An 18,682-nucleotide genomic window follows, 5' to 3' on the forward strand; every position below is an offset into this window, starting at 1 on the left:
AAGTCTCCGCTCTCTGCACTTGGACTCTGAGCTGTGTAGCTCCGGAGACCCGCATCAGCACCCGGATATTAAATAGCGAAGCGCTCAAGGACTCTGTCTTATTATTATTTGTAGATATAATTGATTACTTGATTATTTACTTACTCAAACATCGACTATTTATTTACTCAGCTGGTAAGAATTAGAAATTGTATAGATTTTAAAATAAAGGATCTCTTCGTTCTCTACAGAGAGTCAACAGCAGCCTTTTGATGTTGGCTTTTAGTTTGGAAAAATCTGGTAGTTATCAAGTCCAAAATTAGTGGGAGAGAGGGAACGTCCCATTGCTTTTTAGCTACTGCACCTTCCAGCAGGACAACCACCACCGAAGAACCATTAACTCAAGGGAATGTGTCTTAGTCCAGCCCCCGCCAGGGCAGTGCAGTAGTTAGTTTCACCTCAGTGAGTACAGACTACAGGAAAGAAAGAAACAAACAAAAAAGGTTTTTCCCACCATGTTTACTGGCTCACATAAATATATGAAAACAAATCCATCTGTCTCTCCTTTTTGGTATCCTTGGCACAGTTTATATAGTTCTTAATAAACAAACTACCATAAATATTCAGAAGGGGAAAATGAATTTTAAAAGATGAAAGAGGTCAATAAATAGCTAAATGTCAACCACTGAAAGGACTATTTTTTTAAAGATTAAGCCACTGATTTGCAAGTTTTATTAAAATAAATTTCCTCTATAAAAACAAGGTAATCTATGACTTGATCTCAACTCAACTTTTGACAGCAGCTGAAGTTTGACATTAAAAGGAAAAAACCTGCAGACATGTCAACCAAAGAACACAAGTTTATACGTTAAAAATTCTACCAACTTTAACAAATAAAGAATGACTGCATGTTAAGTTACGTCAGTTCTCTGGTCCAGAATGCACTTCCCATTTAAACTATGGTAATCAGTCTTCTGTGCGGCCCGGGTGGCTTCTAGTGGGAATTAGCATACAGTCTGTTCTTGATGAAGACAACACGGGGCAGATGTTGCCTGATGCCTGGATAATGTTGAATGTGACAAAACCAGCGAGACACATTAAGATATTTCTCCTTTTCTTGAACTGTCAGGTCAACCTAAGTAGAGATTAAAAACACACATACAACATAGACATTACATAAGTGCAAGTATTGTTACCATTTCAGCAGGAGACAGAAATTGGGGGAGGGGGGGACTCTCACAGTTCTCAAAGCCAACGCGGTCAGACAGGAGTGAAACGTTTTGGCCACTTGGAAGAGCTCTCTGTTGGCTTAATGCTTTCATGTTCAGTTCAAAATCAGATGTGCATTCTAGTGAAATCTGAAGTTTTCAGCAAATGGAAAGTTTACATTAACTCTGGGTCTAGAGAACCGAAGAGTTTGTTTTTTATTTTATTGGAAAGGAAAATGGGAGAAAGGAAAATAACAGCTTCTGAGAGACTAAGATAGGGTTCTTTCTGCAATATTTTTTGCAAACCTAAAATAAGAAAGGTTTACTGGCATCTAACATATTTAACAAGGAAAAAGTATATATATATGTATGTGTGTGTATGTGTGTGTGTGTGTGTATATATATATATTTGTAGATGGCTGGTGTATACATACAAGTAGACAACTGCCTCTTTCTACAAAACTCTGGGGAAAAACTTTACTGAGGAAGACAACGACCCATGAAATGTTAAGTGATTATTGCTTAATACAAGGAGGAAGGGCTGTTTCCAGCGGCACATGCCTCAGGTGAAGAACAGACCTAAATCCCGTTTGCAGTAAAGCTGGACTCGACCTTTAGAGGATGTTGCAGTTCACAGCATTTACTATAGAGCTACAAGGATGCCCAGAGATTTGTTTACAGAAAGACAGTGCCTATTACTTCACTGGGCTCAGATTCTGAACCAGGGGACTCAAAGACTTTTCTCTGAGACAAAAATCATGAAGAGGTGTCACGTAAGGAGAAGCCAGTAGGACAACCATGAACCATGTAAGAACAGTGTAGTTCTTTCTCCTGTTGTTAATTCATTTATTTAACAGTATCTGTCAAGTCTCCATAAGACTGACACGGAATGTTTACATAAAGAAAAAAGTCTCAGGCACCCTCGTGAACTGCAAATCCATTAGCAGTCTGCTTGCTGGAAGGCAGTTCTAGTGAGATGGATGTCCTGTCTTATTCAGCATAACAGGCAAACATTCTGCTAAGTTACTAGGTCAACAAAACTGAAGGACAAATTACTTGGTATCCAATAAGTATTACGGAATAGAAAATGTTAACAATAAAATTAAAAGCTATACATGTAGTATTTTCTTAATGTTTACATGAATTTGTATTTTCATTTTATACTTACTATAAGGCAATTTAAAGAGAAAAATGGTTCTAAGTCATCCTGCCTTCTTTTTTGCCTTTATGACGTTAAGACACCACTGTGTCAACATCTGGTTTCTGTGGTGTCAGAGGTGTCAAATGTCTATCTGTGGGACCAGTTTACCTGAATTATTAGCAGTGAAAAGTCATGGTTCCACATGTAAACAATTACATTATTTTTTCCTCCGTGTCTGGTGCGCTGTGCACAGGCGGCACTTAAACCACCATTGTGGAGTAAGCCGAGTATCAGCCCACACGTGAAAAGGTAAAGCACGTTTTGTAAAAGATCTAACTTTTTGTTTTTTCTAAATCTTTACCAAGTGTGAACTTCACCACTGACTTCAAAAGAAAATGTAAGATTTTTAAAAAGTTCAACCACTGGTAAACATAGCTGCTAACTGAATAGCAAATTGCGTAAGTCTTCATTCATACATACATACCTATATACATAAATTCAAAACCAACTTCAACAAAGCTCTTTACTGACAGTTAAAGCAAACAGAAATAAGCAAGTATTACTCCAACTTGATTTCAACGTCAGCTGTTAAAAACGTGATGAGTCAAATCTGACTGCTTACAATCCAGTCTTTTCAGAACTCTTTTCATTTTAAAACAGTCTCTAGTTGGCCACTGTGTGAGATGTTACTTTTCAGAACGAATTAAAATGTACCGAGAAGACAGCATTTCCCCACAACAGAGCACTGATGCTTGTCTGCGCTGCATTCAAGCTGTTCCCTCAGATTTTGAAATGGGGGAAGGGCAGTGTCTGTTTACTATTTACATTTCAGAAGAGTATCTGCTCAGGAAGGAGGATCACTTCCTGCCCCCAGGCCTGTCACTGACCACACAACAAACTGTGACACAGAATCACTTTCCTCCAATTTACAGATTTCACATTTTCAGCCTTCAGTGTAAGGATTACAATAGACCCACAGCACAGAATAATTTTTATTCCAAGAGCGTCTCAAGTTTCTTCTAACACTTTCCTAACTTATTCCAATAATTGTAAACTAGATGCTCTATTTTAGAGAAAGTAAACTGTTAATTTTTCCCTCAGAAGATTTTGCTAGAAATACAGTGCTTTACCAGAAGGGTCAGGTTACACTGGACCTTTTGGTTTAAACTTTGGAGCTTGTCCCTCGAGTCTGAGAAAACTATGACTGACCTGGCTTTGCTACCTCCACTACTTTTTGGGTAGACATTCAACTTTTGAATGTACTGTAAACAGAGGAACAAACAAAAAACAGATATCCCCCTCCCCAAACGTATAGTTAAAAAAAACTTTTGGGATGGGATCCCCATCAACTATTTCACTTACAACACCAGTTTTCCATCATCCCTTTTTAGTTGGCTAGTTTTTTCTTTCCTCCCCCCACCCCCTTTTTAATAGCAGGAAACACAATGCAATTGTTCTGGTTACCATTTCCTGCTTCTGACTGGTCTGCATGCCAGTGTGTCCACAGTGATGTTTGGCTCTTCCTACCTAATCATTCCTTTCTATTTATACTGGCACTCCGTAACTCGTTTGAACTTGAAAGCCAAACAGATAATATTCTTAGTCACTAATTTTCCATGAAGACATGGGAGAAACTCTTTGGGCGACCCATTCCAGATCAGGGGGGATGTTGGTTTGCTCCCTTTCCAACTGGCACCACGCTGCCTCTGAGACCTTCTTTATGACCAGCGTTCCTGGACTGTTCTGGGGCTATTTCTACTTTTCCTTTCTTTCTAAAAGAATGACACCTCCACTGGTGCTCCAAGCTTCAAAACAAATGCATTTCAATTGATAACAATCTTATAGGCAAGCCACACATAACATTACAAAGGATTTTAGTAATCTCTGAGTACCAGCCTGTTCACAGGGACCGCTATCTACGAGTGAAATCACTTGAAGAAAGCAGTGAGTCATTGGTGTGATGACAAACGGCCACAGTAACTGGCATTTTAACAAAGGAAGAACAATGTAATATTCCTCGGAGGGAATGAAGACAGACCGGATCTTACAGAGCAGCTCAGCCACAGCTAGAACTGGGCTCCCACTGAAACAAGGTACGCCGAGATTATTTGATGACTTGAAGGTTCTCCGACTGCTGTTTTGTACACCGTGCTGATTGCTCTGATTACATGTTAGGTATTGAAGAATAAATAAATGAAGGAACACATGAGGGCAGAAATAAATATACTGCCAAAGCCCACCGAAGCACGAGAAGCTGTCTGATGAATGTGAGCGGGCGGGCGATCTGAGCCTCACCTCTGCTCTGCCTGAACTTAATACCGAGTAATCACTTCTTTCTCATCTGGGTATATTTACACCTAACTCACCAGGGATGTCAGTTAACCCCACAGCGCAGCCCTGTCACAGGACAGGGTTCGTCTGGGAGGCCTGTTCCCTGGGAATGTGTGTGATTCTCCGACGCACTCTGCCTGCACGTGGACCAGGGTGTGAGAGCTGCTTTGGTTATGAACCTGTTTGATGAACCCAAAGGGATGGTTAATGGCGTGATTTACATATTATTCCACTCAATTTTGTTCTGAAAAAAAAAATAAGCACGCTATCCTTAATCATCATATTGCAATCGTCACACAGAAAGAGGGCACACAACTCAGAATGGGGAGTACAGACAGGCACAGGTCGCTGAGCACTGTTAATGGGGTCCTGATTTCAACACGCAGCTCTGAACGAGACACTTCCAACCTGCTTGAAAACCAAACGCCCCCGTGGGTGCCCAGGCTCACAGTGGGACAGCGCTGCAGCTGGTGCCACAAATATTCTGCATTGTGGAATTACGACCCTGTTCGCTCTGCTGGCAAGGAAACTCCACACAAGCGTGCCCTTTCTCGGAGTCTTTCTCTCCTCTACTGTCTGAGAGGCACAAGCCAGAGAGAGAAGGATGGAAACGCACACTCGGGTTTGCCAGAGGTGCCCTTCATTACCCACAAGCATCTGGGGGAAATGCTCTCCTTCTGAACGACGGCTTCGTGCTGCACAGAGCCAGAGCCTGCGATGGCCTGACAGGCCTCCTCTTGCCCGCCTGCAGCCACCACACGGAGGCCAGGAGATGACGTTTCTCCCAATACCAAGCTCCAAAGTTAAGTCGTGCTGCACTGAGATATGTTTCTAAAATGTCATCAGGTGCGTCGTCGCTGCCTTGAGAGAGAAATTGTTCTTGTCCCCTCGCTAAGGCAGCCTGGCTCTCGGCAGCTTAACCTCATTCAGATCAAGTGACGGACTCCTCCAAGTTCAAAGACAGGGTCTGTCACCGGGAGAAAGAAACGCAGACACCTTAAGAGCAGACCCTTCTTGCCTTGGGGGCTTTGTGCCTTTTGAAATGAGGTAAGTTGTGCCGTGTCACCAAAGTGATCGCGAGACGCCCCTGAAATATTCTAATTCTAGAATGGGACAAGGAGCGGCCGGTGTGATGGGGGTATTTCGGCTCCACTTCAACTGCCTTCACACTTAAATAAGGTTGCTGTAACTGCGCTGACGTGCGTAGCTGAAGGTTATACTTGCACGATAAAGATTTACAACCTAAAATAGGAACTATAAAGAGGGAGAGGTTGCTAAGTAACGCTCATCTCAAGAAGCACGGAGCGGCACAAGGGACTGTGCTTAGAGCAAGAAGAGAAATAGGACACCATCCTCCTTGGCCTCCTTATTTTGCTTAAAAGGGAGTCCTGTTCCTTCTCAGTGCGGAGCCTTCGTCCCACTTAACCCCGGCTGTGCCTGTGCAGTTGTCAACGGCCCCCTCCACCACCAGAAGTGCTGCTCTGGAAGAGAAATCAGGTAGTCGCTCTGCTTATGAGTGATACTCACAGTCAGGTCTGTCGTAAGCTTTCTAAAACGACGGCAATTCCCCTGGACAGCCAAAGCCACCTGAATTCTGCAGATACTTTCCTGACAACTTCATGAGTCTACACCCTGCTTTTCTCTGCCTCTTTATTGACACAACAGTCTGATCAGAAATTAGCACTAAATTCCCTTCTCTCTTATTCACGAATTGTCTGCCACTGTACAACAATCTCATTCAGTGAGATCAACAGTTACCTGAAAATGGAGTTTTATTCCTCTTCTCTGTCCCTTGAGGACAGTCTTGGGGGCATATACAGGGAGCCCTCGGTGAGTAAACTTGTAATGAAGAGTGTCATGCTGAATTAAGCATCACCCTAGGCCACCACAATAATGCTATGGAATTTAACACTATCACTTAGATCCTAGAGGAATGACATTTACTAAGTCAAGTAAATCCAAATCGGGGAGTTACAGCTTGAGTGCGGGGCGGACAGTAACCATCGCATGTTACTGCGGGATCTTCCTCGACCAAGTGCGGACCCACACGTAGCGACACCTGAGTCAGCACAGCTGGTGTGCTCGGCCCTTCCGGGAACTGAGCTGCAGCTCTTCAGAAAGGCCTCGATCTCCTGAAGCAGGAATCTTTCTCTGTAACAGGAGGGGAACACCCTAGCCCTGCCTCCTTAGTTAAGTGGAAATACATGTGAAACTCTCTGAGTGATGGAATGAACTATCCAGCTGTGGCCTTCAGTGTCTTTCCAGAGGGGAGGGCGGGCGGCACCACGTGTCAGGACGGCGTCAGACACGGGTGTGACAAGCATGGACAGCTATGATCTGACTCTGGCAGTTTATAACTTAAAAGAGAGAGACATTTTCCAAGAAGAAGTGCGATGCAAAGGGAAACCAGCCAGAACTGGGGTGTTCTATGAGGTACAAAGAGAAAAAGAGGGGAAAGGGTGCTTGGATGCGCTTTGGGAGCCCGGGGGCGCTTCACTGGGGAATCAGTGCTGGAACCGAGTGACGTGGATGAAAAACAAACAAATTCGGGAGGAAGAGAAGGGCTGGGACCGAGGAGCCAAAGAGAAGAGCTGGGTGAGGACAGGGAGCAGCCAGAGCCCTGATGGAGGAGACGCCAGGGAGGACGCTGCGGCCAAGGGAGAGACCGGCAGGGCGGGTGGGGCCGTGGGAGGAAGGGTCTCCCATCCCAGGCAGTGGGGAGTTACTTCATTATTTTGAGAAAGACAAAGACACATTCATGAGAAAAATCGCACTGGTGGCAATAAAGATGGACGGTGAGAGATGAGACTGGTGGCCGGAGGCCATTTCAACAGCCCAGACAGAAGAGAACGTCACCCAGGATCACAGGGGGAGACCCACGGGAGCGGCACCCAAGAGGCACGAGCAGCAGGACCGGCTCGACAGGATGCACGAGGCGCAGGACACAGAAAAATCTATGGCTTCTTTTCTCCAGGGGGAAGATGGGTGTCGGAGGAGGTCTCAGGTGGGGAGACAGAGAGAAGAAGGCACAAACTCTGGAGTCTAAGTGCCCGGCCTCCAGACCTGGCTGCCGCTTACTTAGTGATACTCGAAGATGACCTCTGACCTCCCTGGGCTTCGGTTACTCCCTCTTTGACGTGGGGAGAATGACAGTAATAGCATCTCTCCCATGGGGCTGTTACAGGATTAATGAGTTAACATGCAGAAAGCAAACAGAATGGTGCCTAGAACAGAGAGTGCTGCGTAATTGTTTTAAGATGGGAAATAATTTAAAGTAAAGGCACTGACCAGATGGAGGGAAAAACTGAAGCTATGAGGAAGGAAAGATAAAATCTGGGATGAGATCCAGAAATGGGGCAGGAGGTGAAGGGGAGCTGAGGTAAGAGGTTGGATGGATGGATTTATCTAGGGAAAAAGCAAGCTGGTCCTTTCTGAGGCCAGAAAAAGGAGGTAAGGTGGTGAGGATGTGCATGTGGGCGGGTGGAAAATGCGGGGATTCTCACGGAAAGCCCCCGCCTTCTGGCTGAAGGAGGGAGGAAGGCTCTGTGGTCATGACTGAAGATGCAAGGGAAGGGAGAGGGTGGGGCTAGAGGGAAACCGCCCTAGGGGGAACGCTGACATGGGATGGTATCATTTTATCGTGGTGCCAATCTGTAGCTGTATGGCTTCTCCAACACGGCACAGACTGGAGACAGGACTGAAGGCGTCTATTTGAACTGACCAAGGGTTGGGGAGTCGAATTACACAAAAGGGATCTAAGCTGGAAGGGGAAGAAAGGGCACAGGTCTGGAAAAAGGGAAGGAATCGAGCAACTTCAGACAGTGATGAGACTGGGGAGAGAGAATGAGCACAAGGACATGCGGTTGCACAGCAGATGCGCTGCTGGAATAACTGCATGTAGGGGTGGAGCAGAAAGGTGACCGTGGGGTCTGGGTGATGATGACGATCAAGTCCAAAGGGTGGCAAGAGAAAAAATTGCAAAGAAAAGCAGGAATGAGAACAGAAATCAAGTAGGCTGAGGAACAGGAAGCTCCAACGTGTGATGGACACATGGAAGGAATATCTGCATAAGGCACCTTGTATAAAAACGATTCCTCTCACTTTGATTTGCTACGCTGAAAATGTTACAATTTTTTTAAGGTCAAGACAAATTTAAAAAATCATTCTGAACATCACAGAAAAAAAAGCCAGTAACTATTCAGATACTCACAATAAAGCGATGAAGTCCATAGTATAATAGGATATCTGCTAACGTAAAGTTATATCCTGTAAGGTAGACTTTATCTTCAAGATATGAATTAAGATCCTAGAAAAAATAAATAATAATATATTAATTTAAGAAACAATAATAATAACATTAACTACCATACCATTTGACTTAAAACATCTGGAAGGCTATTATTAGAAAACAAAATATTGATGTTGAATTTCATAAATTTAATCTTTGACAATAATAGTCAGTCATTCAAAATCACAAATCATATAATAATTACCTTAATTTTAAAAACAGGGTAAACATTATTAGTCTTATTTTAAAGAAATAAAACATTAAAAAATTATATTCACAGTGCCATCTCTGACAATCTCAGAGGCTCCAATTTTTGTAAGGGGGGGCAGAATATTTTGTAAATCATGCTCATGTAAGATCTGTTTTTTTCCATTAAAATATAAAAAGCCCCTCAACAATTTCTATGTCTTAAGAGAACTATAATTGGCTTGTTGCATTTTTTTAATATATGTATTATTTTTAACTTTTTAATTGCAGTAAATACACGTAACATAAAATTTACTACCTTAGTCATTTTTTAGGTGAATAATTCAGTAAGCGTTAAAGGTCTTCACATTGTTGTACAATCAATTTTCAAAATTTTTCCATCTCGGAAAACTAAAACTCTGCACTTACTACACAGCTCCATGTTTCCCTCATCCCCAGGCCCCGGCAATCACAGTTCTGCTTCTTGGTTCTATGAATTTGACTACTTTATATGCTGTATATAAGTGGAATCACCTTATTAGTCTTTTTGTGACTGGCTTATTTCACTTAGCATAATATCCTCAAGGTTCAGCTATGTTGTAGCAGGTGTGAGAATTCCCTTCCATATTAAGGCTGAAAGATTTTCCACTGCGTGTGTATACCACACAATGTTTATCCATTCATCTCTCAACAGACACCTGGGTTGACTGCACCTGTTTGCTACTGCAAATAACACTGACATGAACATGGGTGTGCAAATACCTCTGAGACCTCTTTTGGGTGTACATCCATAAGTGGAATGGCTGGATCATATATTTTTAATCTTTTGAGGAACTACCATACTGTTTTTCTTAGCAGCTGCATCATTTTACACTCCCACCAACAGTATACAAGGTTTCCAATTTCTGTACACCCTTATCTATACCTGTTATTCTGGTGGTGTTTTTCAGTAGTAGTCTACCTAACGGATGTGAGATGATATCTCAATGTGGTTTTGATTTACACTTCCCTAATGATTAGTGATGTTGAGCATCTTTTTATCTTCCTTTTAGCTTTGTATATCTTTTCTGGAGGAATGTCTACTCAAGTCCTTTGTTCATTTTTAACTGGGTTCCTAATTTTTTGTTACTGTTGAGTTGTAGTTCTCCATACAGTCTGGACAGTATCAGTTACATGATTTGCAAATATTTTCTCCCACTCCATGGGTTGTCTTTTCCCTCTGTTAATTGTGTCTACTGATGCAAAGAAAATTTACATTTTGATGAAGGCCAACTTATATATTTTTTACTTGTGTTGCCTGTGCTTTTGGTGTTATATCCAAGAAAGCACTGCCAAATCAAATGACGTGAAGCTTTCTCCTACGTTTTCTTCTAAGAGTACTACAGTTTCAGGTCTTACATTTAGGACTTTGATCCATTTTGAGTTAATTTTTAAATATTGTATAAGGTAAGGGTCTAGCTTCATTCTTTTGCAACTGGATATCTAGCTTTCCAACACCTTAAAGACTCAGTTTCAAACACCATTTAAAGCTCCAGCGAGGTCTCTGTCATTTGTTCTCCAGAGAATGACTCAATTATTAAAAGGTTACGTTAATTTAAGTATACACAAAAAAGAATTCATTTAAAATAATTACCAAAAAAAACCCCAAACAAAACAAACAAAAAAACCCACTAGGAAGCATTGAGCTCTTTAAACAGCTAAGAGGCACTTTTTGAAGGAAAAAAGATTTCTAAGTATGTACATTAAAAAATTAAATAAAACTTTAAAAGGTCTTAATCTAAATTAGAAATATTGTCTGATAGACCAGCATGAATAAATTGATTAGTTTCTTGAGAAAAGAAAAAAAAAGTCCAGATTAAAAAAATTTATATGAATCCTTTTGGTCCCTCTCAAAATTAACATGTAATTTAACAGCACAGGAATTTACATTAAATTGCATTCAAATTAAATGAGACAAAAGATTCATATCACCTTGAGAGAAAGGTTTATAAATAGGTCACACGAATCAGATATTCTCACAGGCTCCTCTAAGGACTAGTTATAAAACACTGCTCTATTCATTCTGGAAAAATTCTTTCAACTGTGGAGAGACAATTTTGTTTTGATTCTCAAATCACATGCCAAATGCTTGGCACATAGTGGTTCAGTGATCGGTAAATGTTTGCTGAACTGACTCTGATCTCTTTGAGTCTGCCCACGCCTTCATTTTAAAGACAGTAATTTTCAAAATGGTATGTGAATCTGGGACTGTGAGGGGTGGTACGGATGATGATGTAAAGGAACACAGACATAAGCAAGGAAACAAGTGCATAGGAATCAAAATAAAATTGGGCCGAGGGAAGTACCGGTGTATTACGGGCTACCACTCAAATTCTGCATTAATCTGTTGGATGGGGATGGTTTCTCTCCAAGTGTCTTCAAATGAAACAATTTTGACAAAACATAAGAATAAAATAAATGTATCTATAATTAATTTTAAAAAGCATTTTTTAAAAAAGGTCTGAAACAATAATTTAACACTGCAGTGTATAATGTGTATATTCTTAAAATAGAATCCATACCTATTTTTTAGTTATAAAGACTCTTTTAAGGTTGCAGTCTTTAGTTATAAAGACTTTAAAAATGGAGTTTCAAAAACTATGCATAGGTAATATTTTTCTAATTAGTTCTATAAATCACATTTTCAGAAATTAAATTCTGATTTTTCATAATTTCAGAAATTGAGTTTGGAAATTGAATTTCAAAGCACAGAATTTCACACATTCAGAATATTCATGGAGCAGAACTAAATGTCTGATGTTCATTTCCTTTTTTTTTTTTAAAACAAGTCCTTCTGATGCCATTGCCAAACCTTAAAAAATACTTCCCCCACAGAGTTCCCCCCATTTTTCTTTTTCCTCTTGACCATCTAACAGTAAACTTCCTAGTAACATTGAAGAAGCAGGATAATAAACAACTATGCATCCTGCATCTAGATTCAAACGTTAAGTGTTTGAAATTGTGCTTTTTGTTTGTTTGAAAGTGCTTTTTAAAATCACATATTACTTAATCATGAGCCTCTTATACTTATAATTGTCATTTTAGCACTGATACGGGAGTGAATAAACATAATCCTTTCACAATATTCTAATAGCAAGATTTTAAAAAATAAGTAATACACACAGAAATAGCCCAGTGTAATAGTGGGCAAATGATACACATGAGCAAATTTTTAAAAATAATGAAAATGCTCAGCAGCGTTATTTTTAAAACGCCATGGCATTAATAATAATGTCAAGGAAAAAAGCCACAAAGTGAACAGAGAAATCGTTTTTGTTTTGTTTTGGAAATGAAACTGGGGTGGTAATGGAGAAAAAGGGTGACGTCCATGTCAGCAAGGGGTTTGTGGGAGAGGCTGTGCTCATCTACTGCCAAACTATAATAATGTACTTTTCTGGGAGGCAAATGAGCAGCACAGCCTCAAAGATGCACACAGCCTTGGCCCAACAATCTCCCCTGCAGGAATTTAGCCTTATGAAACAAGTGGGAATGTGTTAAAATATTCAGCAACAGCCTAGCAACTATATGGGGAGAGACTAAATTCCGGCACAACTAGCAGGTTATCAAAGATAATCTAAGTGAATATTGATGGACTTCTTGAAAAGATGTTCACAACAGACTGTCAGTGAATAACAACAACAAAAAAACAAGTTACAGTGGCCAACAGCTGACCATTTTTAAAATAACACACACACACAGGTATGAAAAGAAAAGCATTTAAAGAACGCAAAAGGGATTTGATTATTCAACATTTGATGACTGTACGTAAGTGTCACTAACAGTTCTCTCCTGGTGGAGGGACTACAAATACTGAAATTTCTTTTACTTGCTTATTTCTAGTTCCTAAATTCCTATAATAAACACTGCCTTTAAAATAAAAACACTATCATGAAATAGCAAAAAGCAAAATAAAACAGAAACTAACTCTTTTTCATCTGTGCTCATGTGGCCAAAAATCACATTGCTGTTCATTATACACACAGCTGTCTCCCCCGTGGGTCTGGGTTCTCCCAGGGAAGGTGCTGTGCTAATGGGTCACTGTATCATCAGCCCCTCTGACTGTATCTGACTCATCAGTGTAGGTAAGATGAGCAAACTGTGGCAGAGCAAGGGCGACAACCCATATCACCCAGTGCCTCACACATTTCAAAAAACAGGACTATTTCCAGTCGGACTCTCCCCCTTGAAATTTCAAATAATAATACTTACAAATCCCAGATACAATGTTCAGGTGGAATTCCTTCTATGTTCCTGATACCAAATCGATGAATACAACTCTTAAAATGTTTACACCCAATTCAACAAAATCCTGCTCATTAGACTGGGAGTTTGAGATTTGTAGATACTGATGGGTATATATAGAATAGATACACAAGTTTATACTGTACAGCACAGGGAAATATATTCAAGACCTTGTAGTAGCTCATGGTGAAAAAGAATATGAAAATGAATATAGGTATATTCATAGATGACTGAAAAATTGTGCTGTACGTCAGAAACTGACACAGCACTGTAAACTGTCTGTAACTGAAAAAAGAAAAAATCCTGTTCACATATTTCAGAATTAACTACTTTATCACTAACATTTTCTTTTGGAAAACTGTAAGAGACAGCTTATTTAATTTTTATTCCCTGAAATCTCACATTCATCTAAAGGGAAGGCATGCTTTCTACCCTCTGGAAACACTGCCACACGCAGAAGGGTCCGTGTGGGTATTAACGAGGAACAGTTGATCATGACAGACCTATAAAGGAAAAAGATCTGAAATTTATTTTCTACTAGTTGTACTGATGGCATCTGTCAAGGATATGGTTTAAACCATTTCCCCCAGAATGATAAATGAAAAACTTTCATTACCATAAGATCTTCTTGCACAACTTATGTTACCAACTGACATTATAATTGAAATAAAATTAGGAAACAGAAGGGATTCCTACAATGATATGAGGTTGTCTGGGTGATCGCTAAGGTCCCTTCAAATTTTAAGCTTTAAAAAAAAAAAAAGCAAGTGCTTTATTTTTATGCAAGTAATCAACAAAAATAATTTTATTTAGAAAGTTTTTCATGCTTGGTGACTCTGGAGCCATATTCAGTTTATATTTTATATTAATAGTTTCTTTTATTTTAATTTGCCTTTTTTTAGAAAGAAAATATAAATCCTAAAGCACTAAGTCTCAAGGGAGGGAAATGTGGGCTTTCTCAGCTCAGTTGGACAGTTATTTTCAAACTACAACCCCAAGGAGTTTGATTTCCCCTTGCCTTCAAGAAAGTACTTTTTGCTTAGGGAGTCAGCACTGCTGAGTGGGGCAAATAAATATCAAGCCATCATATTAAAAAGAAAAAGCACACAAAACTATTAGGATGACAATGCTGAGTGCTACAAAGGGAAGGCTCAGGAAAGGCTACAGTATGAAAGAAAAGCATACAGAACAAGGAACTGCATCCGTCAAGGACGCCTCTGGGGAAGGGGTGTCTGGGCTGAGATCTGAACGGAGAGGGCTGGCAGGGTCTGTTCCAGGTGATGACAGGCACAGACTGCCATGAGGCAGAAGGAAACAAGCCAAGGAGGCCACCAGCTTCAGTTCCCGAGTGTCAGGGAAGAGCGCGCCCTGCTAGGGCCCGCGCGTGCACTCCGGCGCCCGGAGGGGGCACGCTACCTTCAGCACGGCGCGGATGGAGTCTGGACCGAGCCGGCCGTCCACTCGAGTGACCCTGTACTCCAGCCACTGCTGAACCACTGCCTTCTCCTCTGCGGTGCTTCCCAGCAAATGCTCCTTGTTGGCCTGCTTGACGAGATGAGCTGCTATTGTGGTCAGTCCTGTTAGACTTGGGCCATTGTTTGTCTGAAGAACTGGAATCTGAACAAGAGAAAAAGAGTTCTTCACATAAAATTTAAAAACAAATACCACCGCGACTGTAAGTTCTAAGCAACTGATACATCCCAAACTGGGTTTTCAAATACTCTGATATTAAGTTATATACAAATGAAAGTCTGGGAAAGCGCAGTCATATAATTTACATTTGATAACAGATGCTTGATGATTTGAAAATGGTAATGACATTGCAAAAATCAGTGTAATGTTTCTACATAGTTTATAACTACGTATGCACAAAAAGAGAAAACGGAAACCCTAATAATACCACATTAATTTCGATCAAGGTTACCCATACCCTATTTTAGCAAGGTGAACGAGCATACTTAAATGAACCCGACTTCTGTATTAACAAAAATAAGAAACAATTACCTGAACACTGAATTCGTGTTGATATAGTTAGAACCACCAAATGAGATCTAGGCTGGTTTAAGTGATATGTGATCTAATATAATTAGCAATCTCATCAACTAGGTGTGGGCTGTGCTGGTGACCTTGTTGCCATGGACTGCATGTCCACCAATTTTGGAGTCATTTAGAGTGAGGTCACTGATAACAAAAGTCTAGTAATAAAGTCTGGGCTTCAGGTAGTCACCTGAAAAATAATTGTATTTTTTATGTTTCCCCTCTTAGAACAGCAATACAAAAAGATCAGATGGTAATAAATTGCTAATTAATTTAATTGTTTTGGATGCACAACTAAGTGAAGCATTTTCAGAAACTTGAAAGAAAATGGAAAGTATCACCAAGGGGGAGACTGACCAATGATAAATAACAAGTACACAGTCTCAACCAGCTAAGGAAACCAAAAGAGTATTTCCTCGGGAAGACGGCTGCTCTTTCCAGCCGTGAAATGGCATCCTGAACTTGGACAGTGATTTGCACCGCGCAGGGCCCTTGCGCACACACACGGAGGTCAACAAGACCACGTGAAGTATACATAACAGCTTATGGACACAGATTCCTGACAGTCAAAGGAGGGAACTCAAAGTCTTCTCAGCTTTCCACTTCCTCACCAGCTGGTTTCCATTCACTACTCAGCTTCCTGACCTGGCACTTTTGCCTTCACACTGCTTTTCCTCTGGCCTCCGGCTGATTCCTCCCTCTTCTGCCACTGCTTCCTAGCTTGGTTTCTAGTCTAAAACTGAAACCATTATATCTAAAGTTACATGTATCTAATGCATTAACAAAATGCGTTAAAAGAAAACAACATGGAACTCGCTGGGAGTGCTGCCAACGTTCTGTTCGTTGACTGTGTGGTCACCTGGGTGTGTGCACTTTATGGAAGTTAACTCTTTGAGGTTTGTGTGCTTTTCTGAATGCATCTTATACTGTACAAAAAAAAAAAAAAAAAAAGAGAGACAGAAAGAGAACTCACAATTGCTGATTGTGGGGGGAAAATGACAATTCTAAAGAGAATTATTTGTAAAAATAAATTATCCACAACTCTATCACACTAACTCAAAAACATTCCCAGTTACTTTCTCATCTAATCACTGTGTCTTCTAAGACAGGAATTAATCTCATCTTCAGTTTACAGGTAAAGGACCAAGGTTGCCAGGTCTGTAACGGCAGAGTCAGGGTTTAAATGTAATACAACTGGCTGGAAAGTCCATTCTCGTCCCTTGCGCAGTCTAACTATGAAAACCTGCAGCTACAATCATGGGACACAAACTATTTTCACATTCATCTTAAGGTTCCATGGTCTTCAACGTTACCGCATTCAGTGGCTCCATAAATAATATTCCAGTGTGCTGATGTACCATCGTTTAATAAACCATTCTCCTAGAGCTGTATTTCCAGACTGTTTTCAAATTTTAATTATTGATAATGTTGCAGGGGGGAGGGTATAGCTCAGTGGTAAAGTGTGTGCTTGGCATGCACGGGGTCCTGGGTTCAATCCCCAGCACATGCATTAAAAGTAAATAAATAAACCTAAGTACCCCCCCCAAAAAAAAAACCCTAAAAATAAAAAAGATAAAGCTGCAGAGACTGCCTTATTGCTGGCTTACTGCTGTCAGCTGTCTTCCCAAAAATGAATGAATCTTATCACATACCCTCGTCCCTTTCCCCAAACACATACACAGAAAACTATCAATAGTGGTCCTGTGCTTAAAAAAAAGTTTTAATTAAAATAAGAAACCACACTCTGAACTCCACAGCCCTCACAAATGGGCCTCGTACTATAATTCTGAGCTTACTCTGGATTGCATCATTCATCATGTTATACTTGCTGCCTCGAATCACTAAATCTTTCACCATTTACTGGTCTGACGCACTTTAAACACCAGCTTTTCATGAAGTTTACAAACCCATTTTTATAGTCAGAATTAACTTTCTCTTCCACACTCCTCAACAACGCTTTCCTCCACTTAGTAAACTTTCTGTTCTGCTTAAAATGAGTTGCCAATGACTATTTTTCATACTGGATAAAAAGCTCCGTGAAGGCAAGACTCGTGTTGACAACGTACCCTAAAAACTAGAAACCAAACCAGGAGGTAGCTGCAGAAGGGGAGGATCAGCAGGAGGCCAGAGGAAGAAGCAAAAGGAAGGTTCTCTCTGCACCAATCAGTGGGTTGGTCTTAGGCAAATCATGGATCCTTTCCAAGACCTCAGTTTAATTTTCGTGGGAAATCTACAACACGACTGCTTTGGAAACAAGATTTTAACATGGACCAAATTAAGAACAGAAAAAAGTAAGAACAAAAACAAATGTCATTTAGAAAAGAATCTCGAAGAGACAAAAAACATATATCACAGTTGTTGTCCTCCAGTCATTTCCTCTGACACATTCCCTCCACGGCAAATAACCATCTTTATAAAACACAAACGCCCCTCAATGCCCTTAGAAATCTGAGTCCTTACACCTCACCAGTCAGTCTCACGTCGGGTGACTTTCTCCCCCTCGTTCTCTGCACGTTGCACACTGACCTTGAGAAGCTGAACCTCCCGGATTGGGCCAAAGCCCACCGAGTTCTGCCAGCCGTCTGCGCTTCAACGCGGCACTTCCCAGCACTGTCAGGAGAACAGCTGCAATGCTCGTCCCCCCAGCTCACGACCAAGCTTCCCGAGGGGAGGGGCATGTCGGCCGCGACCGCCGCTGCACCCCGGGTCTAGCGCGGTCACCTGGAACCTGTTCGCCCTGCGCCGCAGTCGCGTGATTCGGAGTGAAAGGAGCGGTTACAGTAGCTGCTGTCACTGAGCGCACACGCGCGGCCTCCACCCTCGCCCACCCCCGGGCTCTCTGAGGACCCCCTCGCCTTCCGGGAATGGGAGGATGACAGCGTCGCGGGAGGAAAAGTCCAGGCCGAGCCCGCCCGGAGCAGGCCGCCCTCTCCCTCCCGGAGCCAGGGCCGCAGGAGGAGACCCAGAGGCGCAGGCACGTGGGGAGGGGACGGGCGGCCCCCGCTGGCGGCCGGGTCCTACCTGGCCCAGCAGGCCGCGCCCCAGTCCCCCGCCCGCTCCGCGCCGCGCCGCCTCAGCCTCTCACCTGGCGCTCGCCCTGGGCGCTGTATTTGTTCCCTTTACTCAGCCCCAGAGACTTCTCCAGAAGCGTCAGCTCAGCGGCCGCCGCCATCTTCCGGCCCGGGCTCCTGGCAGGGGCGGGATCGGCTCAGCAAGGATCTCCCGCACTGG

General features: G+C 41.8%; 1 protein-coding gene across 1 annotated transcript; it reads right to left on the reverse strand.

Moving 5' to 3' along the window:
* Nucleotides 1–482: 482 nt before the first annotated feature.
* Nucleotides 483–18,678, reverse strand: EEF1E1 (eukaryotic translation elongation factor 1 epsilon 1). The gene is made up of 4 exons (XM_031435220.2): nucleotides 18,537–18,678; nucleotides 14,831–15,031; nucleotides 8,870–8,965; nucleotides 483–1,114 (listed from the first exon to the last, which is right to left on the reverse strand). The coding sequence occupies exons 1-4, from the start codon at nucleotides 18,621–18,623 to the stop codon at nucleotides 974–976; spliced, it is 525 nt and encodes a 174-aa protein (XP_031291080.1). The 5' UTR covers nucleotides 18,624–18,678; the 3' UTR covers nucleotides 483–973.
* Between the last annotated feature and the right edge of the window lie 4 nt (nucleotides 18,679–18,682).

The sequence above is a fragment of the Camelus dromedarius genome, chromosome 19 (genome assembly GCF_036321535.1).
Source record: "Camelus dromedarius isolate mCamDro1 chromosome 19, mCamDro1.pat, whole genome shotgun sequence".
Taxonomy (NCBI): domain Eukaryota; kingdom Metazoa; phylum Chordata; class Mammalia; order Artiodactyla; family Camelidae; genus Camelus; species Camelus dromedarius.

What these genes read in the sequence shown, in the direction of transcription:
- EEF1E1 (XM_031435220.2), bottom strand. Translation starts at nt 18,623, where the DNA reads ATGGCGGCGGCCGCTGAGCTGACGCTTCTGGAGAAGTCTCTGGGGCTG. An exon ending in GCGCCCAGGGCGAGCGCCAG is followed by an intron (nt 15,032 to 18,536) that starts GTGAGAGGCTGA and finishes TCTCTTGTTCAG; the next exon opens with ATTCCAGTTCTTCAGACAAA. An exon ending in CCATCCGCGCCGTGCTGAAG is followed by an intron (nt 8,966 to 14,830) that starts GTAGCGTGCCCC and finishes TATTTTTTCTAG; the next exon opens with GATCTTAATTCATATCTTGA.